The sequence below is a fragment of the Heloderma suspectum genome, chromosome W (assembly GCF_057233095.1).
Source record: "Heloderma suspectum isolate Gila_16-S chromosome W, 16-S_ref, whole genome shotgun sequence".
NCBI lineage: Eukaryota > Metazoa > Chordata > Lepidosauria > Squamata > Helodermatidae > Heloderma > Heloderma suspectum.
The window spans coordinates 1972376-1999284 of NC_139475.1; the positions used below are offsets into that span (position 1 = coordinate 1972376).

Below are 26909 nucleotides of genomic sequence, written 5' to 3' on the forward strand. Positions count from 1 at the left end.
TGTCCCGCAGACCTGAAGAGAAGCTACTGGGGTCAAAGTAGCAGTCTGGTGTAGCGGACAGGGTAAGTTCAGGGGTTCAGAGCCCTATTTGACTACAAAGGGCCCTGGGTGACCTTGGGCTATTCACCCCAATTCAGAATAGCCTACCTCACCAGGTACTTGTAAGCATAGCCAGGGAGGGTGGAGTTGGAAAAGATTGAGTCTGCTTTATTTATTTATATTTATTTATTTATTAAATTTATTAATCGCCCATCTGACTGGTCACCCAGCCACTCTGGGCGATGTACAACCCACCATAAAACAATTTAAAACAATAAAATTTTACCATAATTTTTTTTTTTTTAAAAATACCCTAACCCACCCCAAATGCCTGCCTGAACAACCACGTTTTTAACCACGCTTCCATGGAAGGAGGCCAGGATTAAAATAATGCACATAAATTATGAATTAGAGAGGCTGCAACGAGCGAGGAAGTTTGTAAGATGGAAGCCGGCTTATAAAATAAGGGCAGCTTTCCTGGGCAAAACAAAGAAACGACGGGACAAAAGCAAGGACCCAAAAGGCTGTTTCGAAAAAAAGCTTTTCCATCTTTTACGGTTTCCGAGGGTTGCTCTGGGTCAATGTTTCCAGAGTGGAGCTCTCCGAGATGGACAGATACAGCCTTTTAGGAAGACCCTGAAAACCTCTCCTGGGGTTTCCACCCCTTACAGTGCACAGGACTCTTGCTTGCCAGCCCAGTTCTCATGAGGGGTCGCAGCAGTGCTATTTGGGCAGGGCAGGGCAGGGCTGCACAGCCCATGGACGGCATTCGGCCCCTGGGCATGGTTTGCCCGGCCCCTGTGCTCTCCCCTGCTGCCAAGTCCACCCCCCATCAGCATAGCTGATTTGGTGAAGCAGAAGCGGCAATGCCAACGGGGGTCATCACGTGAGGGAATGTGGGGTTGCTGGGCGGTACGGAGGAGGCTTTAACCTCCCTGTCCCTCAACGACCCCCAAAGAAGCCTCCCCCCCAGACAACACCAGCAACTGTGTGTGGGTGTGCACAATGCGGCCCTCAGGGCCAAAGGTTGTGCATCCCTGGTATACGGCAAATGCTTTGTGGCGACATGGCCAGGGAGAACCAGCAAAACCTGGGATTTGTGCCAGGTGCGGCCAAAGCCAGGTGAGGACACTATGCAAAACTTCGGTGGCATGTGATTGCCTCATGGCAATTTTCTTTCATTGGTTTTTCCTACAACAGAGAGAGCGCAAGAGGGGGAAAAAGAGGCAAACCTCAGGATGGCAGTAGAAAAGGAAGGGAACTTGAACAGAACAGGAATTCACCTAACGCGTTTCAGTAGAAACCTTGCTCGGGACATACAAGAGTTCAATTTGTTGAGTTGTTCTAAAGTAGCTCAAGAAATTGAATTCTTGGAGCCGCAGGAGCAAATTTACTATTTTATTAAAGCTTCCAATATATCTGTGCTACCATTTGGGAGCTTGACGTTTCGTTTTGTTTTTTGCTATGTGAGCCAGATCTTCTCGGCATTGTATTCAGAGCCACCAGTTCGCTGCTACACAGGCACCGGAGACTGAGAAGCGGGGAAAACGGAAGAAATACGCGGGACACCGAGAACAGGAGGAGTGACCTTTATCTGGCTTCCAAACAGGGCTTTGCTGCGGCTTGTTGCTACTAAGTAAGTGAAAGAAAACAAAATGCAACATACGAACTATGTGAACTGCCTACCCTTCTGAAATGTTAAGAACCGAGACTTGAAATGAAAAAGGAACTTAAGAAGGGAGAACCAGGTTCACAAAACAGAAGGGTCTGTGGAGTGTAAGGAAAGTGGAACCTCATGACACGTTCTGGTGAGGCCCTGCTTGAAGGACCCAAGCACAGCTTCTGCATGGTCCCTTTGGACCAGCAACAGGGATGTCTGTCCCAACTGAGATATTGTCCTTTGATGGTGCATCTTAAGTTCTTGATCAAAGGCATCTACTGGGGAACAAATGGTTGGGATTCTTCAGGCGACAAAGACAGTTCTGGAGACTTCCACTGAATCCACGCCCACGAAACTGGACCCTCCTTGGTTCTCTGATTGCAGGGGAACCCCCACACTCCCAGATGCTTCAACGGTTCCCAGTGTGGCTGCCGCCCGGCCGAGCACCAATAATCTTGTGCAAACGTTCTTGGGAGTGTGAGGTGAGATCTGGGTTGCTCTGCAGTGTGTCGGAACGTGGCAGCTCCCTGCAACAAAAGAACCCGATGAGACACCAGTGGAGGTTCTAGAGAACTGGTTTATACAGCGCCAGCAGTATATTATTTATTTATTACATTTATATCCCACCTTTCTTCCATTATGGACTCAAAGAGGCTGTATATGTTTCCCAGGTGGTCTCCCCTCCAAGCACTGACCAGATCCAGACCTGCTTAGCTTCAGCATGGTGACTGCCTCATGCGCCTTCTGACTATGCCCTGGAACATGCCCTGGAATATATTATACTGTATCTTACAGTAAAAGCTGAGTTCTGGAGGGAGGGCTATTCTCCCACTGGGTTTGCCATAGACCTAGAGAGATATGCAGCTGGGACATCAGCAGGTTGACGTCTGTCTGCATCTCCCACCCAAAATCCTTTGCTGCTGCCACTAAAGGATTGGATGCTGGGGCTCTGCGAGTAGAAGCTCTCCAACCTGTGGAGAGAAGCACGTTTTCCCACTGCCAAGAGGACGATACAAGGGGGATTTCCCCTTTGGGGAACAGTAAGGCCTGTGGTGTAGTGGAACTAGGGTTTGAAGGGTCCTCAGGCTTCCTTGTTCTCTCTGAGCTCAGCTGCAATCTTCACGGTACCTGGGGAGCGGACGATGAATTTCCCCAGCAACAATATATAATTCCCTGTTGTAAGGCAAAGTATTTGGGGGGTGCCTTGGGATGCCCATTAATTGCTGGAATGGGCAAATGTGTCCTAGTTACCCATTCCAGCAATTAAGACAAAAATCTTAATTGCTGGAATGGGCAATTAAGACCCATTTGATTGACTCTGATGGAGAGGAAATCTCATCAGAACTGGCTTGCTGATCCACACAGCTGCCTGCATTTTCGGAGTCTCCATGGGGGCGTGGCTAAGGCGAAGGTCATGTAAACTGCAAAATTTAGCACTGCCCCATTAGACCAATATGCTTTGCTCCCTCTTTTTTTTGCCCCCAGACCTTTGGCGCTATCCGATCAACTGGTTTGGCTGTCCCTGAGCTGATTCTTGTCTGGTGGCTGAGGTCAACCGGAGGGTTTTTGGGTGCGTGTGTGACATGTTATTAAATTACTGTTTCTGAAGTTTAAAAAATATATGCGCCAGCCTTGGGGCCATTATGGGGAACAGATTTTTAAATAAATAACCACCGCAACAAGGGCAGGTCTCTCGCTGCAAGGAGCTTACAAACTGAACTCCACTGGCAGGGGAAGACGGCCAAAGGCTGGGGGAGGTAGGCTTTGTAACAGGCCCTTGCTCTCAGCGAAGGAAAGGCGTGACTCCAAATTAAATAGATCAAATCCTGTCCCAGCCGTACCTCTTGGGAAGGAGCATCTCAAGGCTGTCCCTTCAGCATCAGATGCTGCGTTGCTTTACCTAGCCTGAGGTATGCGAGGAACGGTTTCGTTTTTGCACGGAAGCACATCACAGCAACGACAGCCACCACAATGGCAATGAGGGCTAGAGGACCGAGGGAGAGAAAGGTGTTAACTTCTGGCTTTGGTGTCCTCTCTAGAGCAGCTGCTGTGGACGTCTGCTCAAGGACGGGGCTTCGGCTTCTCTGCCCTTGGGTTGCCAGCTCTGACTCGCTCAATGCCAGCTACGGCCAGGACTGCAATCCCAAAATACACTTACTAGGGCAGAGGTGAAGAAACTCCGCCTTGGGGCTTTTGCACAGCTTTTTTTCCCATTCTAAAAGTTTGAAAGGCCTCCCCGAAGGCCAAGTTACTGGCCATAAGAGCATTAAGCTAAAACAGGTGGGTAGTTTTGGTGTTTGAACACAGTGAGATTTACTTCCAAGTAAACATGCCCAGGGCAGCATTGCAAGTCCTACTGAAAAACCAGTGAGATTTGGCTAAACCGTCCCACCAATTTGGTCGGAGATTTTTCATGATTAATTTGGGCCAGGCTGGGATCTAGGAGTTTGGCTGTCACTACTCACCGAAGACGGACGATAACAAAATCTCGGGCATCACAATGTCCTTTTTATAATTTATTTCAGGGGCAACTGTGCTATCTAAGGCAGAAAAGAAGAAAAAGGTGGTGTATGTTAAATATAATATACACACACATGTACATGCACACTCATTATATTGTATTATGCCCTCAGCTGTATGACATATTAATGGCTATGACTTATTTTTACAGGTAAAATAAACTACTTTTTTTTTCTTTTAGCACCAACCAAAAATCACAGCAGAAACATCATGAAGGTTATATTTTTTGGATCCTGGTTTGGAATTTTTCTAGAAGACAAACATAGCTTTACTTGGGAGGACCCAAGCTTTAGGGAGAGGGAAAGACTGTGGGATTTGCTCCCTGCCATTGTCTTCCAGAATTGGGGACGGAGGGAGATGAGTCTGGGGTTGGCGGGAAGGATGGCTTGCAGATGTGCCCAGAGTTGATTTGGCAGCACATCTTGCCAAGGAGAAGAGTTTGCTCTCCCTGGGGGCTAACAGGCCTCTCATGCGGAAAGCACGGCCATTTGCAGGCAAGAATTAAAGTGGTTTGGGACAAAAGCTGCTTGGGACAAAAGCGGCAGGGGGACTCGCTGTCCTCAGCCAGACCCAGGGGAGAGGAAGAGATCTCCCAGTGACAGAAGGAAATCAACAACCCCAAAAGTCGGCTCCAGAACTGGTTGTGTCATAAACAGACACCCCAAGTCTGCCACATGAAAAGAGGGTCCCCACTTTTAACCTCACCCCGTCCTATTATGGAATTGCTGCAAGAAAACGGGAAGTGCCGAGACAGAGCCTTGTTCCATCAACCTCACTTCTCTTTGCACTGATGGGCCGTGGCTTTCAAGGGTTTCCGGCAGGGCTCTTTCCCAGCCCTAACTGGAGATCCCAGTCATCCTGGGTCCTGCTGCATGCAACATATGTGCTCTGCCACTGTCCTTCCCCTAAAGATAAAGTTAAGGTTCTGGTCCTCACGACTCTGAATAAAGAGCTGGTTTACATAGGGACTTAGGCAGCTGCCTTCTACCAGGTCAGACAATCAGTTGGCCATCCTGTCTAAGCCATCCTTCCATGATGCAAGTTGTAGCCCAACACATCTGGAGGGCACAAAGTTGGGGAAGCTGGTCCAAACTGACTGACAGCTTTCTCGGGTCCCAGACGGGGGTCCTTCCCAGACCTCCCTGGAGACGCCAGGGATTCATTTCATTTCATTTATTACAGTTCTGTAATGCCCAGAGAGCTTTGTTGCTCTAGTGTATTTTTACGGTTTTAATCTCTGTACGCCACGCAGAGAGCTCTGGCTCTCTGGGCGGTTTACAGAGATTAAAACCTTAAAAATACACTAGAGCAACATCAGATAAAGCAATTCACACACAAACATTAAAAAAACATTTCACACAATCAACAATGAAATTCTCAGGACCCCTTAAAAAAACCTGGCTATCAAATGCCTGGGAGTAGAGGAAAGTCTTCACCTGGCACCGAAAGGATGGCAATGCTGGCAGTGGGCAGACCTCAGTGGGGAGTGTTCCACAACTGGGGGCCACCCCTGAGAAGACCCTCTGCTGTGTTGCCAGGCTCGAACCTTCCTCAGAGGAGGCCCTTGCACGAGGGCCTCAAATGATGACCGTAGCATACGGGTAGGTTCACAGATCCTACCCGTGTTTTTGCGTACAAAGCAGCCCTCTACCACTGATCTGTGGCCCATCCCTCCCTCACAAGGTTGTTGCAAGGATAACTTTAGAGTGTCGGGGTGGGAATCTTGCACACCGTCCTGACTCTTTCAATCAAGAGAGGGAGATTTACAAATAAGAAAGGAAGAAGAATTACAAAAGGAAAGATGAGGCAAAGCGCTGCAATGAGCCAGCATTATGGGATAAGAAGAGGGATAAAACTGGCTCAGTAGCCAGTGATGAAGATGACAAAAGAAAGGCATTTCAAGTGAAGTAAAAAAGGGAACTGCCCCACAAGAGTTCCCCCCCAAAATAGATGGTTGTGTCCCCACACACCAGTGTGGTTTGCTTTTGGCGCCACTGGAGGCTCTGGGGGCAAATCCAAGCTGCACCCCCGTTCATCTCGCGCATCTAAACAGTCTTGGTGGCCGTCACACACCCACGCCAGGGGGTAACAGGGCGCGTCTGGCGCGCACCGGAACTCGTCCTTTTGGCACGCTGGCCGAGGCAGGGCTGTTGGGGGGCGGCAGCTGTCAGCCCACTCGTCAGAACCGCCTGGGCAATCCCAGTGGCCATCACAGAACCGCTCCAAGGGCAGGCACGGGCCTCCGCCGGCACATTGCCGCCCGCGGCGTCCGCACGAGACGTTTCCGTCGCAACAGCCGTGCTCATCACTGCCATCCCCGCAGTCGGGCCGCCCGTCGCACCGCAGGCACAGTGCCACCTGGCCGCCGTCCGTGCACTGGAAGCTCCCGATCTTGCAGAGGAACGGTTCTGCAAAGAGGGAGAGAGGCAGGCAGAAGTGTGAGAGGCAGGCAGACAGGCTCCACATACGCTCAAAAGCAAGCACGCATCATTTTGGCGAATTCCCGGGCTGCAGCCACCTTCCAGATCCCAGCGAAATTAATTTTTGACGTCATACTGTGAGGCGATCGCTCTGACCTGCTCTTGAAATTCAGTCCAGTCAGGAGTTCCAAAGAAAGGGCTCCAGAAGTGTGAAAATGGCTCACCCTCTGGACCTAAACGTAACCAGGGAATGCCATTACCACACTATCTCATCCTAAATGCAATCATTGTTTTGGGCTCTCCGGCACATCTTCTTTAGTTTCCACACACCAGCGGGCACATGTTGCATGCTCCCTCTCCAAAATCCCACCACGTCGCTCATCATGGCTGCCTGGAAGTCGCTGGGAATTGCAGTCCCACTCAACTGGAAGGCACCAGGTTGCGGAAGACTAGTATAGCCACATGACATTCAAGTCACAGGCATTTATTCAGGTAGTCCATCGGTAAGAAAAGTAATCCCACTACTGGCACCAGTGTTACACATGCTGAATGGTGGAACGTCTTAAAAAAATCAAATCATTTTTTCATTGTGAGCCTCAACAAAACAAAACAGACAAAAACGTAACAAACCCCCAAAACTGAAAATATAACAACATACTCTAAAGTCCTCAATTTCAAATATTTTAACATTCTAGGGAGAAAAGGAAAAAAGAATAGATTACACATAAACTTCATTAAAAGCAGACCAGTCAACCAAATAGAGGTCCATTTGCAAGTGATGCCTATATACTACTTTTTCAAATATTGCTAGTGTTGTTATGTCTTCAGTCCACCGAATTATAGGCGGTGAGCCCATATTGTAGTATCAGTGACTACCACTATTTTGTCTAACTGCACATGCCAGGGGCTCCAAGCATAAGTCGAACATCAACAGGGAAAGTGGGCAGCTTTGTCTGGTGCCCTGCCCAAGTAAAAAAGGCTGAAAATAAACAGTCTTTACTCTCGCTCTTGGAGCCGAGTATACAATTTTAACCCATTTCAAAAATTCTATAGGGAAGCTGAAATCAGCCAATGTGGTAAAAATAAATTTCCACTGAATTTTGTCAAAGGCCTTTTCTGCATCCAAAGAAATGATGGCTGCCTGGTCGGTACTTTTTTAAGTTTAAAGTGACTAGAACGACAACTAATCTAAGGGTATCAACCCCCTCTCTATTTTCAGTAAATCTCACCTGCAGCAATAACTTGTTGCAATCTATCAGCCAAAACTGCTGTTAATATTTTGACATCTATATTAATTAATGATATAGGTCGATAGTTAGCACAATAGGTATGACCCTTGCCAGGCTTAGGAATCATGGTAATATAATCATCATTTAACGACGAAGAAAGGGAGCACGCCTCAAAATATGGTTATAGAGGCAGTACAGCTTTGGAGCTAAAGAGATGGAGAATGCTTTGTGACACTCAACTGGGAATCTATCCAGACCGGGTGATTCCCCAGTGTTCATGAGCCAAAAGAAACTGTCGTCGTGTAGAATCTAAGCATGGACAATCAACATGAGGGGGAAAAAGTGCTGTATCTTGCTACCGGTACTATAAAGATCAGAGTAAAACTTGAAAAATTGTGAGTTTATATCTATAGGAGAAGTATGTACTTGGCCCCTTTATCTTTAATAGCTGAAATGACATTTTGACGCTGACACAGTTTAAGACGATGTGCAAGGAACTTACTAGGACGTTCACCATTTTCCTAATATTTCTGTCGTAGAAAGGTCAGAGCAAATTCCACCTGCTGTCAACGAATATTATTCAACTCATGCTTCACATTCTGCAGCTCTTGATAAAAGTTGTGCGGTAGGGGAAATGGCAAACTGAGTTATGAGAGATTTCAGCTCCTTATTTAAAAACATCTGTTGAGCTTTTTTATTTTTGTATGAAGCATAAGCAATAATTTGGCCCTTTATAAAAGCTTTACTGGCCTCCCACGCAATGGCGCATGAACCCGCCATACCGTCCTTAGTATTAAAATACTCTGTCAATTCAGCTAACATCTGGATTTTAAACTTCTCATCATTAAAAAGAGAAACATTAAGGCACCAAAGGCCAAGGGCCCTAGGGATGTCAGACAATTGCAGTTCCAAACACACTGGGGTGTGATCTGACACTACCAATGTGTCAATATTACAGATTTTTATTTGACATACCAAAGATGTGAGATGAAAAAATAATCTAATCTAAAACAATTATGGTGAACTGGCAAAAGAAAAGTATGCTCCCTGTCAGCAGGATGTAAAATTCTCCAAGCATCAATTAAACCATATCCCATCATGTAAGCCTGGAGTGCCAGTCTCACGGCAGATTGAGTCTTAGGGGAAGGTGTACTCCAATCCAACAAAGGATCTAAGATCTCGTTAAAGTCCCCACTCACAATCAAATAATCATAAGCGATATCAACCAGTTTAGCATAACAATCATGAAACATAACTGGAGAATCAATGTTAGGCCCATACGCATTGATCACAGCAATTAATTTATCCATATACTTCCCAACCAGGATAAAAAAAATGGCCCTCAGTGTCAAGAATCACCCGCTGAACTGAAGTCACTTATGAATTAAAAGTGCAACCCCTTTACACCATGTTGAAGTATCTGCAACATAAACCTGATCAACCCAGTCCTTTTGCAACGTGTCCACCTACTGCCATCAAATGGGTTTCTTGAAAAAAAGCCATAGCAACGTTAAGCTCTCTTAACTTAGAAAGAACTTTTTGCTTATTGACATTTCACAGTGCCTTTACATTCCATGAAGTCAAGTTAAGCAAAAAGCAAAAGCAAATTATTTACCCATCTGCCCAAACACATCTTTCCATATTAGCAAAAAATACCTAAATTTGTATAAGTAGTATAACAAATTCATCCTTAGTTTACATTTAGGACTAACCATTTCACACATCATCAGAGTAATTTTTATTATACAGAATCTGAGAAAAAACTAAAAATTACTCAAAGGTATAAACAATAATTGAAAATACCCCCCTCCCCTCAAATAAAAATCAAATGTATGTGACAGATCTCGTCTGATCGCGTAGGCTAAGCAGGGTCAGCCCTGGTTCATACTTGGACGGAAGATCACCTGGGAATCAGGCTTTCTGTTTTGAGCAGAGGGTTGGACTCGATGGTCTTGTAGGCCCCTTCCAACCCTATGATTCTATATCCAAACCTTTTATCTAATTCCCAAAAGAAAAAGTGCCAAAAAAACCCAACCAACCCAAAATCCTTAACAAAGGGGTGGGAATCCTGCACATCGTCCTGACTCTTTGAATCAGGAGAGGGAGATTCACATATAAGAAAAGAAGAGTAATAATAAAGAAGTAAAGATGATGCAAAGCACTCCAGAGCCAGTATTACGGCATAAGAAGAGGGATAAAACTGGCTCAGTAGCCAGTGATGAAGATGACAAAAGAAAGGCATTTCAAAAGGGAACTGCCCCACAAGAGTTCCCCCCCAAAATAGATGGCTGTGTCCCCACACACCCGTGTGGTTTGCTTTTGGCACCACCGGAGGCTCTGGGGGCAAATCCAAGCTGCACCCCCGTTCATCTCGCGCATCTAAACAGTCTTGGTGGCCGTCACACACCCACGCCAGGGGGTAACAGGGCGCATCTGGCGCGCACCGGAACTCGTCCTTTTGGCACGCTGGCCGAGGCAGGGCTGTTGGGGGGCGGCAGCTGTCAGCCCACTCGTCAGAACCGCCTGGGCAATCCCAGTGGCCATCACAGAACCGCTCCAAGGGCAGGCACGGGCCTCCGCCGGCACATTGCCGCCCGCGGCGTCCGCACGAGACGTTTCCGTCGCAACAGCCGTGCTCATCACTGCCATCCCTGCAGTCGGGCCGCCCGTCGCACCGCAAGCACAGTGCCACCTGGCCGCCGTCCGTGCACTGGAAGCTCCCGATCTTGCAGAGGAACGGTTCTGCAAAGAGGGAGAGAGGCAGGCAGAAGTGTGAGAGGAAGGCAGGCTCCGCATACGCTCAAAAGCAAGCACGCATCATTTTGGCGAATTCCCGGGCTGCAGCCACCTTCCAGATCCCAGTGAAATTCATTATTGACTTGATAGGGGCCTGTCGCCAGGCAGAAAGGTCGGCTATCAACATTTTAAATAAAATAAAGCAGGTGCCTTTGTAAATTTGCTTTATTTCCAAATCAAACCAGCAATCAAAGTGGCATTCCTACAAGGGAGGAGATCTTCCAGCCCAGAGAAAGGATCCTACAAAGGTGTTTTTTCCGTGTCTGGTTTTCTGCTTATGATACAGTCAAATGAGTCATTTTCTAAATAAAAGATCCTTTAGGGTACTGCAAAGGAGGTCTTCTCTGCATAATACAAACTCCAGTGTGTCTGTGTTGACCATGAACACTGTAATGACAGAGTGGAACGACAGCTCTTTAGACCCCTTTCATAGCATACAGGCCAACAGCTTAAATTAGGGAACTTCGTAACACATGGCTTATTGAAATGTGTAATCCTATGCATGCCTACTGGGAGTCAACTCCATCAAACACACTGGGGCTTTGCTCTGGGTCAATGAATGATTGATCAGGTTGTTAAGAATGCCACACCTGCCGCTTGGAGCCATATCTTGACTCTTTAGAAGTAAATTAATGGTTAACTGGTTAATGCCAAGTTCTGCACCTAGGAAAAAGAAACCAAAGGCACAGTTACAAGATGGGGGATACGTGGCTCAACAACACTACAAGCGAGAAGGATCTTGGAATTGTTGTCAATCACAAGCTGAAGATGGGGCAACAATGTGATGTGGCTGTAAAAAAGGCAAATGCTCTTTTGGGCTGCATTCATAGAAGCATAGCTTCCAAATCCCGGGAAGTACTAGTTCCCCTCTACTCAGCACTGGTTAGGCCTCATCTGGAGTACTGTGTTCAGTTTTGGGCACCACATTTTAAGAAGGATGCAGACAAGCTGGAGAGGGTTCAGAGGAGGGCAACAAAGATGATCAGGGGACTGGAAACAAACCCTCATGAAGAGAGACTGAAAGAACTGGGCATGTTTAGCCTTGAGAAGACCGATGGGAGATATGACAGTGCTTTTCAAGTACTTGAAAGGTTGTCAAAGAGAGGAAGGCCAGGATCTCTTCTCGATCATCCCAGAGTGCAGGACACGGAATCATGGGCTCAAGCTACAGGAAGCCAGATTCCGGCTGAACATCAGGAAAAACTTCCCGACTGTTAGAGCAATATGACAATGGAACCCATGACCTAGGGAGGTGGTGGGCTCTCCCATACTGCAGGCATTCATGACGACGCTGGATAGCCACCCGATTGTTTTGTAGGCCCCTTCCAACCCTACTATTCTGTGATTCTATGAACTATCCATTACTTATTTTCATGGGTAAACAATTTCTTTATTAGTACCAACCAAAAAAAAAAATTGCAAAAGGAGAGTATTGTTTTTGTCAGTTCTACTAAAGGTTATATTTTTCATAGCCCTGTATGGAATTTTTCTGAAAGACTTCACAACTTTAGTTGGGTGTGTGTGTGTTTTGTCTATCTTGGATCCTGATTTTGAGCAAGGAATTAGCTGTACAAAGATCAATTCTGAAATGCCGCAGCAGATTGTGTGCAAATGCCAAGTGTTTTTTTTGGCAGGGGGAAAAAAAAATCAGCAGACTGTGTTAATGAACATGAATGTTCAGAAGAGTCATATTTATGTAGAAACACACCCTGGGCCAGCTTGGAGTCGTAGTTCGGGGGTCGTACCAGAAGGGAAGAAACCTGCATTCAGTCCTCACAAACCCAGTCACTCTGTCGGCCCAACCCACCTAACAGGGTTGATGTGGAGATAAAATGGGGGGATCAGGACCACATACCACACCTTCGGTTACTCAGAGGAAAGACGGCATATAAAAGTAGCAGATAAATAACTTAGGAATACAAATAGCCAGTAACTAACAGATAGAAAACTAAAACACGATCCAAGAAAATGTACAAGACTTTAAAGCCGCATTTATATCAAGGGGAGTGTTAAGGACCGGTGCATGTCTGTTCTGTTGAAAACAACCGGGAGAAACCTCTGGATCTTGCCCACAGCTTGATCAAATGCAGAGCTGGACCAGTCAAAGCTGCATTCCTGTCCAAGGTGTCGAGGCGCACCCAATTCTGCAGGCTGCCAAACTGTAGGTGCCTTGGGGGCCAGACTTTTTCCTTTCTTGCTTTGCTTATGTTACCTTGCAGAGTGCCGTGAGCATGCATAGTGCTGTGTAAAGAAGTTATTCTCGTTATAATCGTCACCATCTTCGGTACCATTTACTAGTTCTGCTGCAATCCTGTCATTGACAGTCAGTGCAGCGTAGTCGTTCGCGGGGAAGTGGCGTGGAAAGATTTGAAATAAAGGCACGTTTTTTCACAGGGAGCGTGGCGTGCTGGTTAGAACACTGGACTGGTTCAGATCTGCACTCAGCCACGAGGCTCACTGGGTGATTTTGGGCCAGTCACTCTTTCTCAGTCTAACACACCTCACAGGGTTGTTGTGAGGATAAAAGGGAAGGGGGAGTAAGGAAACAACTCCCGCAGGATATAATTCTGCGGCCCTTCTCCGTGAGCCCCTGCCAAAGGAAGTGAGGCGGGTGGCTACTAGGAGGAGGGCTTTTTCTGCTGTGGCACCCCGGCTCTGGAATGAGCTCCCTAGTGAGGTTCGCCTGGCACCTACATTGTATTCCTTTCGGCACCAGGTGAAGACCTTTTTATTTTCCCAGGCTTTTTAGCTTTCTAAATTTTTGTCTTTGCTGTTTTAAATCTGCATTTTAAACTCTTGCACTGCTGCTAGGTTTTATTGTGGTTGTATTGTTATATTGTGGTTTTAATGTTCTATATATTTTAAATCGTTTTATTGTGTGTTGTTTGGTTTTAATTTTTGTGAACCGCCCAGAGAGCTTCAGCTATTGGGCGGTATAGAAATTAAATGAATGAATAAATAAATAAATAAAAGTAATTGCGATACTAATATCGATACTGATGATTGTTATGTTTTCACTGGATTTTAATATATTGTTTTAATCAACTTTAACTTTTTCTGAAAGCCACCTTGAGCGCCATTTTTTTTTGGTAGAAAGGTGACCTACAAAAAAATAAATAAATGAATGAATGAATGAATGCCAGGAGCTACCTTCGTACCAACCTCATACTATTGTGTGTGCATGCGTCTTTGTTTTTATTCTTTTGTAAATCAGTTTGGGCTTTGTTTCACCTGAGAAATGGTTTACAAACCTCACTAATAAATATTTATACAAAAAACGGTAAAGGTGTCCCCAACCAGTCGTGTCCGACTCTAGGATGCGGTGCTCATCCCCGTTTCTAAGCCGAAGAGCCAGCGCTGTCCGAAGACGCTTCCGTGGCCATGTGGCCGGCATGACTGAACACCGAGGTGCACGGAACGCTGTTACCTTTCCCGCCGAGGCGGTACCTATTTATCTACTTGCAATTTCTTGCTTTCGAACTGCTAAGTTGGCAGGAGCTGGGGCTGAAGACGGGAGCTCACTCCGTCACGCAGCACTCGGGTCTCGAACTGCTGTTCTGCTGAATATATATATATATATATATATATAGTGTGTGTGTTTGTCTGTCTCTATCACGTCTCTGTCTTCTATCTTCTATCTAGCATGTCTCTATCACGTCTCCGTCACCTGTCTCCTCCGTAGCGTGTCTCCGTCACCTGTCTCCTCCGTAGCATGTCTCCGTAGCATGTCTCCATCACCTGTCTCCTCCGTAGCATGTCTCCGTCGCCTGTCTCCTCCGCAGCATGTCTCCGTCGCCTGTCCCCTCCGTCGCCTGTCCCCTCCGTCGCCTGTCCCCTCCGTCGCCTGTCCCCTCCGTCGCCTGTCCCCTCCGTCGCCTGTCTCCGTCGCCTGTCTCCTCCGTCGCATGTCTCCGTCACCTGTCTCCTCCGTCGCCTGTCCCCGTCACCTGTCTCCTCCGTCGCATGTCTCCTCCGTCGCATGTCTCCTCCGTCGCCTGTCTCCGTCGCCTGTCTCCGTCACCTGTCTCCTCCGTCGCATGTCTCCGTCACCTGTCTCCTCCGTCGCATGTCTCCGTCACCTGTCTCCTCCGTCGCATGTCTCCGTCACCTGTCTCCTCCGCAGCATGTCTCCGTCACCTGTCTCCTCCGCAGCATGTCTCCGTCACCTGTCTCCTCCGCAGCATGTCTCCGTCACCTGTCTCCTCCGTCGCCTGTCTCCGTCACCTGTCTCCTCCGTCGCCTGTCTCCGTCACCTGTCTCCTCCGTCGCCTGTCTCCGTCACCTGTCTCCTCCGCAGCATGTCTCCGTCACCTGTCTCCTCCGCAGCATGTCTCCGTCACCTGTCTCCTCCGCAGCATGTCTCCGTCACCTGTCTCCTCCGTCGCATGTCTCCGTCACCTGTCTCCTCCGTCGCCTGTCTCCGTCACCTGTCTCCTCCGTCGCATGTCTCCGTCACCTGTCTCCTCCGTCGCCTGTCTCCGTCACCTGTCTCCTCCGTCGCCTGTCTCCGTCACCTGTCTCCTCCGTCGCCTGTCTCCGTCACCTGTCTCCTCCGTCGCCTGTCTCCGTCACCTGTCTCCTCCGCAGCATGTCTCCGTCACCTGTCTCCTCCGCAGCATGTCTCTATCATGTCTCTAGCATCTAGGTTGGCAGGAGCTGGGGCTGAAGACGGGCGCTCACTCCGTCACGCGGCACTCGGGTCTCGAACCGCTGTCCTGCAGACCTTCCGGTCTGCAGCTCAGCGTCTGAACCACTAAGCCACCGCGGCCCTAATAAACAAATAAAAAATATTTGTTTATTAGCAATATACCCCTGGCTTGTGTGGAACAGCGGTAAGATTAGGCCCGGGGAAGATTTGGGTTCAAGTCCTGACATCGCCCTAAAGCCCCTTACGTGACCTTTAGGCCAGCCGTTGTCCCTACCTCACAGGGCTGTTGTGAGGATAAAGCGGGCAGGACAGAACCACGAGCTCCTTGAAGGAAAAGCGGGATAAAAATGTGATTCATGAAGGGGCGTCTCTCTGTCTCAGGATAAATGTAAGTATTTTGGCTTGAGGTTATTATTTTAAAAACCAAAAACGTGCTTGAAATAACGAAGCAGACGCTCCCCTCCTCTCCCTGTGGGCGCCGAGCTGCTTGTTTGCAAAAGCGCCCCCGCCCCGCCCCGCCCCGCCCCGCCCCGCCCCGCGCGGGCCGAGCCAGTAAAGCAGGCTTCTGCCGGCCCCGCTCGGCAGGTAGGCCCCGCCGCCATGGCAACCCGGAGAGGCCCCGCCCACTTCCGGGGCCGCGTGGGGGCGGAGCCAAGAGAGGGCGCCGGCGGCGCGTGCGGCCAACCGGGGCGCGCGAGGCGGGGCGTGGAGAGCGGCCCGCCAATGGCCGCTTGCCGAGGGCGGAGCGCTCGACCAATCGGCGGCGCCGGGGGGCGCGGCCCAGGGCCGCCAACGAGCCCACGTGCGGAGCGCGCCCAGGCGCCGCGTCCCCCGCCCCTCCCGGGCCCTCGGCGCTGCTCACCCGTCCCCGAGGCCCGGAGCCGCCTCGCCGCCGCCAACAGCAGGGAGCAGAAAAGGAGCCGCTGCATGTCTCCGCCGCCGCGCTGAATGACCGCCGGGCCTGCATGGGGCTGGCCGGGCAAACGCGTCTGCGCAGGCGCGCGAAGCGGATCGCCTCGCCCCGCCTCGCCCCGGGGCGGCGCATGCGCACGGCGGGGGGCGTCTGACTCCGCCTCAGCGCCGCCTTGCAGAAGGTGGTTTTGCGGGCGAGCCGGCCTGCCGAGGGCGCATGCGCGGAACGAGAACCCGAGCGGGGCGGCACGTGGGCGGCGACCCCGCGGCTTTACGCCCAAGCCGACCCCCCCCTCCCCCGAAATGCAATCCGGGCAATATGTGACGTATTGCTGTATGTTGTTGGAGTGCTGTCAGTGCGCGTGCGTGGAAAGGGGCCGGTCTCTGCCCCGGGGAGACTGCAAATTTATTAATTTATTACTTTGATTGCATTTATATCCCGCCTTTTTTCCCCTCTTGCAAGGGACCCAAGGCGGCTTACATTCTCCTCCTCCTCCCCGTTGTGTCCTCACAACAACAACCCTGTGAGGTAGGCTGGGCTGAGAGTCTGTGCCTGGCCCAAAGTCGCCCAGTGAGCTTCCGTGGCCCAGTGGGGACTAGAACCCGGCTCTCCCGGCTCCCAGTCCAACACTCTCACCACGATACCACACCGGCAATTGAATGTATGCATTGTTCTCCCATTGATTAAAGCATGGTTATAGTCATGGGACAAATTTAAAAACGGGGGGCGGTAGAAATCGCGGGACTGGGGCGGCAGGGGAAGGATATGCAACCGTTTCAGGGTGAGAGAGGACAGGCCCCCGCCCCAGGGAGCGCAGGACTCAAGGCGGTTCCCCAGCCTTCTCTCTCTCTCTCTCTCTCGTCTGTTTCAGAACAGTTGCTTGTTTAATGCTGCAATCCCCTACCTGCTCACTCGTTTGGGGGCAAGTCCCATTGAAGATGCGCATTTGGTGGAGGAAGATGCATGACAGAAGTTCATGGAATCATGCATGGTGCAGAGGCCATGCCTCCCTTGTGCATGGGCACTGCACCTTGCATGTTACATACAAGTGAAATGCATTGGTCCCAACCTGCATTTTATGGCCAGTTGGCTGCTCTGTTCATATAGAATTTTTCCTCTCTGTCTCCATCCCTCCCCTAAGCCAGGGGCAGGCGGAAGGCAGATCTCCAGAGGTTTGGGGCTTCAACTCCCAGAAGCCCCTGCCAGCATAGCCAATGGTTAGGAATGCTGGGGGCTGAAGTCCAAAACTTCTGGAGACCCACTTTTGACCCACCCCTGCTGTATTCCTACGTCCTCTCTGTCCGCTGTCAGCCCCTAAGACATTTTTACCAGCTAGTAATGTTGTAGGCTCATTTAGAAGGCTGAAATGTGTATGTTTATACAGACACACCTTCTGTCCACCTTTTGTCCTTGAATTAACCCCCTGTGAATTCAGGTAGGCTGCAAAGCACTGGAGGTTATCATAGCAACTGTTGAATTTTTCATGCTGGTAAAAGAGATTACAGTGGGGCAGGGAGGGGAGGAGATATGACCCACTGCTTTACAAGCGCTGGCACCCACCGGGCCCAGCAATCGGCTCTCAATGCCTTTGCCCTACACTCATGACTCTGTGGAAGGCTACAGGGACCTTGGCCAGCAAGGCAAAAAGAGAAACAGCTGAAAATGCAGTTGCATGAACGGCAGGGAAGAGGACAGCAAGTCACCATCAGGACCTTCCTTTCTTTAAACGGATGTCCCAATTTTCCACCAAGGAACTCAAGGGCGTACATCAACCTACCCCAATCTGATGCCCTCCAGATGTTTTGGACTCCAACCGCCATCAGCCCAGCCAGTATGGCCAGTGGTCAGGAATGCTGGGAGGTGTCGTCCAAAACACCCGAAGGGCCCCAGGTTGAGGAAAACTGGTATACTCAGTTCTCTCCCCCTGATCTCATTTTGTTCTGACAGCAACCCTGTGAGGTAGGTTAGGCAGAGAGAGGGCAACTGACCCAAAGTCACCCACCGAGCTTCATGGCTGAGTGGGGATTTGAACTTAGGTTTCTGTAGTCCTAGTTCAACACAAATCACTGAACCACACTGCACCACTAGGTCACCTTGGCACAATGTCACTTGGGTAGGGTATGGCATTTCCCATGGATCTAAACACCTTCCATCGTCAAAGGGTTCAGTCCTCAGCATGACGAAAGTCATCGTCTTGAGAGAGCTTTAAAAGGGATTAGACAACCACTATCGTTGGTCCCGGAAAGGCAATATAGGAATACAATAAAGAAACGCAATAAAGGAATAAAAATAGATGTCAGCAGTTCCCTTAACTTCCCTTCCCGGAGCTGATTAAGATGAAATCAGCTCATTAGCTTACAATGCTATTAAGTCTTTATTTAACACTGGGTTATCAGTCATACTGCTCAGGACACAGGGAGGCACAACCAGAACCCAAGGCTGGGCAGCTGCTGGCTTGCATTTCTGCTTCTGCTGAAGCACTCAAGTCTTCAGTCCTCAGTGTGGTGAGGGCCCCCCATCTTGGATGGCTTTAAACGGGATTAGACAAATGCATGGAGGTGGAGGACGTCTGTCAACAGCAATTGACACTGAATAGCAAAATGGAACCTCCCTATTCAGTGCCAGTTTACCTTCAAAGAACAGTTGCTGAGACCAGTGTATGGGCTTCTGGGAAGTTTCTGACTGACCTCTATTGGAAAGAAAATGCTGCCTCAGAAGGACATTCTCCAACAAACTGATGTTTACACCAGAGGCAGGCAACTTCAAGGGCCAATTCCAGTCCCCTGGAACCCCTCCCCCCAGAGTTCTCCCCACACATGAAATCTCCCCCACCCCTAATTTGGAACATGATTGCTGGGAGGAATCTGAGATGAAAGTTTCTTCCTCCTCCAGCTATCATGACCCAAACTGCTGGGATGGCCGGGGAGGGAGTTTTTAGCCTTGTCCCTCCTGCCCCAATCCCAGTGACCAGGACCACAAGCAATTCTGCTGGAAAACAGGAGCGCAGGGAGCTATCCCCACGCACCCTTTCCCCAGCAGAATCAGCTGCACAGCAGTGTGTGCAAGGGGGGAATGGCTGGGGGCAGGGGGAAGCGGAATACTTTGGGGGCATGGCACCCACATGCAGGCCATGTCTTGCCCACCCTGGTTGAAAAATTTCGAGTATGTGTTCTTCCTGAAGGTTGTTTGCTAAAACAAGGGAGTTTTTATCCTTGCATTGCTACCAAAATTACTTTTAAAATCCCTCCAGTTAGTTTGAGAACATACATGCGAGGACTAAATATATTTTCTCTTTCTCCACTCTGCCTGCTGATGGACAAGTCGCCTTAGAAGAGGCATTTCTGTGGAGGAGCAGATCCTCAATGCATTTACATGTTGGGTAGTAGAGGAGAAGGGAGCCTTTTTGCACGCTTTGGGCTGCACCATTCGTAATCACAGCAGCAGCGTCTCCACCTCTCTTCCCCCAAGTCCAGCAAGCCACTTAACAAGAGCTGTACAACAATCCAGATTAAGTGAGGGACCAAGTTTATTTAATCAGTTAGGCACCACCCACAGTGTCTTTAGGGCCAGAATTACTTCTGTGCAGGCTTACACCACTGCCATTCTCCTGCAAAAGCCAGACCAACCTGGCTGCTCTATACAAACATTAGGCTTGAAGAGTCGTGGCTGGCTCACTAATAGGGTTCGTCCTTCGACAGTTCCCACTTCCGAGGTGGAAAGCCGGGCGTCACCGGTTTCTTCTCCGTCGTTGCTACGGAAGATTCCGAGCTGGGGGGTTAGAATCGGAAGATGTGGAGGAGTGGTGTGTGAGGAACACACAAACAAGAGAACTGAACAATAAGATGTACACTAGAACTGAGTCATGGTATGCTCAGTGTCCCCCCACATTAAAACCAGCATGGAGAAAGTGAAGCCGGAAGATTGCCAGTCTCGCAGAAAAAGAACCTTTTTTGGTGTGTTCGAAATAGTAAAGCTGCTTGATCAAAGGAATGCTGAGACCTATAAAGCAACCCCACAAGGAAGGCAGGTACATAAAGCGCCAGCCCAGCGGGCAACCTATGGCCTGGGGCCTACCTTTAAAAGCCCTCCACACGGGATCAGCCCCTCCCTCAGCAGACCTCTGGGCATGAAAAAAATGGGTGCGGGAGAAGAATGGGGTGGCAGAAGGAGACAGAAAAGAGGGTGGCAGGAAGAGAGAAAGAGGGTGCCCATATCTACCAGTGGCTTCAGCCCCACCTGCCAGCCGTGTGCAGCCCCTATCAGATTAAATCCAAGGGAACGTGGCCCTTAGATGAAAAAAATGATTTCCCACCCTGTGCGTGAAGGCCTGAAAAATCCTTTAAGTGGGCAGAGTGCCTTTTCCCACGAGAACAGAACCAGAGCAGCTTCTGTCAGTGAAGCCACAAATAGGAAAGAGCACTGCCCACTTCAGGAGCTTAAAGGAAATAAGAAAAATTACTCTGCAGCAATGAGGGATAACTCCTACAGCTCAATATGCCTGAACTTTCAATCAACTCAAGAACTCTTTAAAAAAGTCTTGTAGATGCTGCAATATTGAAAAATTTGGACATTCAACTAGGTTAGTTTTTTTTTTTTAAGATTATATTGTTACGGTATTTATTTTTATTTGAATTGTGCTGATATGATTTATACTGATTTGAGGGATTTTTCTGTTATGAATTTCTGTATGTGAGTGTGAGTTGCTTCAAGAGTGCTCTTTGCAGGGGGAAGCAGCACATAAATTTATGATATAACTAAATAAAAACAATGACAATGGTTAAAAGCCAGAATCAGCTGGTAACACTCAAAATAGTAACTCTCAAGGGAGTTTGATTCAGCTGATAACTCTCAAAAAAACTAAACAAGGCACCAGAAGGAATCTGTCAGAATTGTCCAGGAATCTGTCCAAACTGTCACCCGTGACTACCAAGATGAAATCAAGCAATAATCAGGCTTGGCTCAGTTTAGTTCCCAAGGTTACTAGCTCTAAGCTGGTACAGGCAAAAGGTCGCTCTACCTGGCTGCTTGCGTTCCCGGTGCCAGTATTTTCTGCGGTGACACAAGGACAATGGGTGGGAAAGTTTCTCGGCGCCCATCACGAGTACAGTAGTAATTGCTTGCAAGCTTATGACTGGATCCGACAGGGAGGCGAGGAGGTGGCTGAGTCCTACAGAACAAGGAAATGAAGAAGGTCAGACTTGGGGACACATTCAGACAGAGACGGAAGAAACCCCACCAAACTGACAGTCTGGCTCAAAGCTCTGACACATCACAGATAAGTCGTCAAGATCACCGCCTCCAAGACAGCTCTGTATTTTTATTTTGCTGGGGTAGAATATCACAACGATCATGCAAAGGATCTCCCCCCTTATGTTCTCAGGCAGGGGACGCCTTCGACATAACACCTCAATAAGTGGAAGAATTTACCGCCAGGAACTAGATGCATTCGTGGTCTAGCAATGGCTCTGTGCCACAGTAGCTTAAACAGAACCTGCAGGTTGAGGGGCAGTCTTCCTCCAAATTGCAAAAGCTGGTGGGCAGCCAGGAGTAAGAGGCTGTTTCCTTCCGGTCCCCCTGCGTTCAGGACCTTTCAGTAGGTCTGGAGAAGAGGGGACCCCCCCCCCCCCCCCGGAATTACCTCTTGGAGATCTCTGTGTAGCGCAGCTGCAGTTTGGCTTGGAGGTCTTTCTGTTGAGAGAAAGGAGGAGAGACAGGGAGGACAGAACTCAAGCGTGCCATCGTGTGTCTGCTTTGCATAAAAGCCAAATCCCCCCCCAGTGCTTTTTTGTGAACCAACTAATAAAAACATTTGACATTTATAGTTAAATAATTTTATCCTGCTCTTCACCTGAAAAGGCTCCCAAAGCAGCTTACAAAAGATGAATAATGATACAATCCCTGCCCTCAGGTTTACAGAAAGACACAACAGAAAAGGAAGGAGGGCTAGGGAGAGAGGAGGAAAAACACAGATGCCCTGAACTTAGTGGGAGCGACTTCTCTGGAGGCACGCACAGGATTAGATGCTTGCTCTCTCTACGCACAGCCTTCCCCAACCTGGGTCCTGCTAGGTTTTGCGTGTCAACCCCCATCAGCCCAGCAAATGGTCAGGGATGACGGGAGTTTAACCCTCCAGGTGTTTTGGACTACAAGGCTGATCTACAGCTACAGAAATGCAAATATAAATCCGTGTAAAAATAACATAAAAATATTATAAATATTGTTTGAAAAGATAATATTTATAGTATTCCACAACAAAATATCGATCGACAAATGAAATGCATTCCCACCGGGGAGAAATCCATCCCCCTGCCTGCAGGTGGTCATAAGCATCTCAAAAAAGCTTCCTAATTCAGCAGGTTGAGCTTCTTTAACGCAGAACACAAGGTCGGTTTCTGTTTTGAGGAGGAAATCGGCTCCTCGCTATATAATATAATATAATATATATATATATATATATAATATATATATATTATATATATATATAAAATATATAGATATTACATATATAGATATTACATATATATATATAATATATATATATATTATATATATATATAATATATATATATATATAGATATATAATATATATATATTATATATAAAATGTATATATAATATATAAAATATATTTATATATATACTTTATATATATATATATAATATAAAAATATATATATAATATATATATATATATAACATATATATATAGATATATATATATAATATATAGATATAGATATATAATATATATCCCCTTCATGGATCACTGCCTTGTTGTGGCGAAGGGGCTTGCGTAACTCAGTGAAGCCATAAGCTATGCCGTGCAGGGCCACCCAAGACGGACAGGTCATGGCAGAGAGTTCTGACAAAATGTGGTCCACTGGAGAAGGAAATGGCAACCCACTCCAGTATTCTTGCCAAGAAAACCCCATGGAACGTATCACAAGGCTAAAAGATATGACGCCGGAAGATGAGCCCCTCAGGTCGGAAGGTGTCCAATATGCTACTGGGGAAGAGCAGAGGGTATTTCCAAGTAGCGCCAGAAAGAGTGAAGCGGCTGGGCCAAAGCCGAAAGGACACACAGCTGTGGATGTGTCTGGTGGTGAAAAGAACGTCCGATGCTGTAAAGAACAATATTGTTTAGGAACCTGGAATGTCAGATCAATGAATCAAGGTAAGCTGGAGGTGGTCAAACATGAAATGGCAAGATTGAACATCGACATCTTGGGAATCAGCGAACTAAAATGGACAGGCATGGACGAATTTAATTCAGGTGACCATCATATCTACTATTGTGGGCAAGAATCCTTTAGAAGAAATGGAGTAGCAGTCATAGTCAACAAAAGGGTGGGAAAAGCAGTACTGGGGTACAATCTCAAAAACGATAGAATGATCTCAGTACGAATCCAAGGCAAACCATTCAACATCACAGTAATTCAAGTCTATGCCCCAACCACTGAGGCCGAAGAAGCTGAGGTTGATCGGTTCTATGAAGACCTACAACTCCTTCTAGAAGTAACACCAAAAAAAGATGTCCTCTTCATCATAGGGGATTGGAATGCTAAAGTAGGAAGTCAAGAAATCACCGGGATAACAGGCAGGCATGGCCTTGGTGTACAAAATGAAGCAGGACAAAAGCTAATAGAGTTTTGCCAAGAGAACATGCTGATCATAGCAAACACTCTTTTCCAACAGCACAAGAGGCGACTCTACACATGGACGTCACCAGATGGTCAATATCGAAATCAGATTGATGATGTCCTTTGCAACCAAAGATGGAGAAGCTCCATACAGTCAGTAAAAACAAGACCTGGAGCTGACTGTGGCTCAGATCATGAGCTGCTTCTTGCAAAATTTCGGCTTAAATTGAAGAACGTCGGGAAAACCACTAAACCGTTCAGGTATGACCTAAATCATATCCCTGATGAATATACAGTGGAGGTGAGGAATAGATTTCAGGGATTAGACCTGATAGACAGAGTGCCTGAGGAACTATGGACGGAGGTCTGTAGCATTGTTCAGGTGGCAGCAACGAAATCCATCCCAAAGAAAAAGAAATGCAAGAAAGCAAAGTGGCTGTCTGATGAGGCTTTAAAAGTAGCTCACGAAAGAAGGGAAGCGAAAAGCAAGGGAGAAAGGGGAAGATATATCCAACTGAATGCAGAGTTCCAGAGAATAGCAAGGAGAGACAAGAAGGCCTTCTTAAATGAACAATGCAAAGAAATCGAGGAAAACAACAGAATGGGAAAGACTAGAGATCTCTTCAAGAAAATTGGAGATCTCAAGGGAACGTTTTGTGCAAAGACGGGCATGATAAAGGACAAAGAAGGCAGGGACCTCACAGAAGCAGATGAGATTAAGAAGAGGTGGAAAGAATACACAGAAGAACTATACAGGAAAGATCTGAATGTCCCTGATAGCCATGATAGTGCGGTCACTGAACTTGAGCCGGACATCCTCGAGAGTGAAGTCAAGTGGGCCTTAGGAAGCATTAGTAACAACAAAGCTAGCGGAGATGACAGTATTCCAGCCGAGCTATTTAAAATCCTAAAAGATGATGTTGTTAAAGTGCTGCATTCAATATGCCAACAAATCTGGAACACTCAACAGTGGCCACAAGACTGGAAAAGGTCAGTTTACATTCCAATTCCAAAGAAGGGCAACGCCAAAGGGCGTTCAAACTACCGCACAATTGCGCTCATTTCACATGCCAGCAAGGTGATGCTCAAAATCCTACAAGCTAGGCTTCAGCAGTATGCGAACCGAGAACTACCGGAAGTACAAGCTGGGTTTAGAAGAGGCAGAGGAACTAGAGATCAAATCGCCAACATTCGCTGCATCATGGAGAAAGCAAGAGAATTCCAGAAAAACGTCTATTTCTGCTTCATTGACTACGCTAAAGCCTTTGATTGTGTGGATCACAACAAACTGTGGCAAATTCTTAAAGTGATGGGAGTACCAGACCACCTTACCTGTCTCCTGAGAAACCTGTACGAGGGTCAAGAAGCAACAGTAAGAACCAGACATGGAACAACCGATTGGTTCAAAATTGGGAAAGGAGTACGACAAGGCTGCATATTGTCACCCTGCTTATTTAACTTATATGCAGAGTACATCATGAGAAATGCCGGGATGGATGAATCAGAGGTCGGAATTAAGATTGCTGGGAGAATTATCAATAACCTCCGATATGCAGACGATACCACCCTAATGGCAGAAAGCGAAGAGGATCTCAAGAGCCTCTTGTTGAGGGTGAAAGAGGAGAGTGCAAAAGCTGGTTTGAAACTCAACATTAAAAAAACGAAGATCATGGCATCTGGCCCCATCACTTCCTGGCATATAGAAGGGGAAGAAATGGAAGCAGTAACAGATTTTACTTTCTTGGGCTCCAAGATCACCGCAGACGGTGACTGTAGCCATGAAATTAAAAGACGCTTGCTCCTGGGGAGGAAAGCTATGGCCAACCTAGACAGCATAGTAAGAAGCAGAGACATCACCTTGCCGACAAAGGTCCGTCTAATCAAAGCTATGGTTTTCCCAGTAGTAATGTATGGCTGTGAGAGCTGGACTATAAGGAAGGCTGAGCGCCGAAGAATTGATGCTTTCGAACTGTGGTGCTGGAGAAGACTCTTACGAGTCCCCTGGACTGCAAGGAGGTCAAATCAGTCCATCCTAAAGGAAATCAACCCTGAGTGCTCATTGGAAGGACAGATAATGAAGCTGAAGCTCAAATATTTTGGCCACCTAATGCGAAGAGAAAACTCCCTGGAAAAGACCCTGATGCTGGGAAAGACTGAAGGCAAAAGGAGAAGGGGACGGCAGAGGATGAGATGGCTAGATAGCATCACGGATGCAATGAATATGAACTTGAGCACGCTCCGGGAGAGAGCGCAGGACAGGAAGGCCTGGCGTGCTATGGTCCATGGGGTCACGAAGAGTGGGACACGACTGAACAACAACAACATAATATATATATATTATATATAAAATGTATATATAATATATAAAATATATTTATATATATACTTTATATATATATAAAATATATATTATATATATATATATAATATAAAATATATATATAATATATATATTATATATATATATATAATATATATATTATATATATATATATAATATATATATATTATATATATATATATATAATATATATATATTATATATATATATATATAATATATATATATTATATATATATATATATAATATATATATTATATATATATATACACACACACATATATACACACAAATTATATATATATATATATATATATATATATATATGAATGAAGCCCTAAGTAACTTAAAATAAGTAATTGTCCCAAAGACTCTTTCCAACTAAAGCGATCCTGTTCGCAGCACTACGACTCCCAGAGGCCCTTGCGAGGACGGCCAAGGGGCGGGCTACTTGGCCCCGCCCCGCCCGAGGGGGCGTGGCTTGCCGGCTGATTGAACGCACAAGGAAAAGGTCCCGAGGAGACGGAGCCCCGCCCCCCGCGCCTTCTGGACGGCGGCCCCGGTGGGCGGGCCTCTCGGGCGGGCCCGGCGCCGTCCTGGCCGGGCGTCCCACCCCGGCGCCGTCCTTACCCCAGAGGCCCAGTTGCGAAGCCACCGGACGACGCTGGTGGCCGACGCCATCTTGGCCTCCGTTGTCAAGGG

The 26909-nt window shown here is 47.5% G+C and overlaps 2 protein-coding genes across 2 annotated transcripts; both read right to left on the reverse strand.

Annotated features, from left to right (window-relative positions):
- Nucleotides 1-263: 263 nt before the first annotated feature.
- On the reverse strand, nt 264-16335 carry LOC146333933 (uncharacterized). Its single transcript, XM_084825367.1, has 6 exons — nt 16175-16335; nt 10173-10610; nt 6190-6627; nt 4165-4239; nt 3541-3683; nt 264-2226 (listed from the first exon to the last, which is right to left on the reverse strand). Exons 1-5 carry the CDS (start codon nt 16239-16241, stop codon nt 3559-3561), a joined length of 1143 nt encoding a protein of 380 aa, XP_084681493.1. The 5' UTR covers nt 16242-16335; the 3' UTR covers nt 264-2226; nt 3541-3558.
- Nucleotides 16336-19728: 3393 nt separating this feature from the next.
- Nucleotides 19729-26907, reverse strand: LOC146333934 (NADH dehydrogenase [ubiquinone] 1 alpha subcomplex subunit 7-like). The gene is made up of 4 exons (XM_084825064.1): nt 26838-26907; nt 21864-21913; nt 21243-21392; nt 19729-19993 (listed from the first exon to the last, which is right to left on the reverse strand). Exons 1-4 carry the CDS (start codon nt 26886-26888, stop codon nt 19900-19902), a joined length of 345 nt encoding a protein of 114 aa, XP_084681190.1. The 5' UTR covers nt 26889-26907; the 3' UTR covers nt 19729-19899.
- Between the last annotated feature and the right edge of the window lie 2 nt (nt 26908-26909).

Bases quoted from the DNA above. Each gene is read 5' to 3' on its own strand.
- LOC146333934 (XM_084825064.1), bottom strand. From the start codon at position 26,888: ATGGCGTCGGCCACCAGCGTCGTCCGGTGGCTTCGCAACTGGGCCTCT. The intron at 21,393-21,863 runs GTAATTCCGGGG...CTTGTTCTGTAG, and splicing joins TACACAGAGATCTCCAAGAG to GACTCAGCCACCTCCTCGCC. The intron at 19,994-21,242 runs GTAGAGCGACCT...CTAACCCCCCAG, and splicing joins CCGGGAACGCAAGCAGCCAG to CTCGGAATCTTCCGTAGCAA.
- LOC146333933 (XM_084825367.1), bottom strand. From the start codon at position 16,241: ATGCAGCGGCTCCTTTTCTGCTCCCTGCTGTTGGCGGCGGCGAGGCGG. The intron at 6,628-10,172 runs GTGTGTGGGGAC...CCCTCTTTGCAG, and splicing joins GCCAAAAGCAAACCACACGG to AACCGTTCCTCTGCAAGATC. The intron at 4,240-6,189 runs GTGTGTGGGGAC...TTTCTGCCTTAG, and splicing joins GCCAAAAGCAAACCACACTG to ATAGCACAGTTGCCCCTGAA.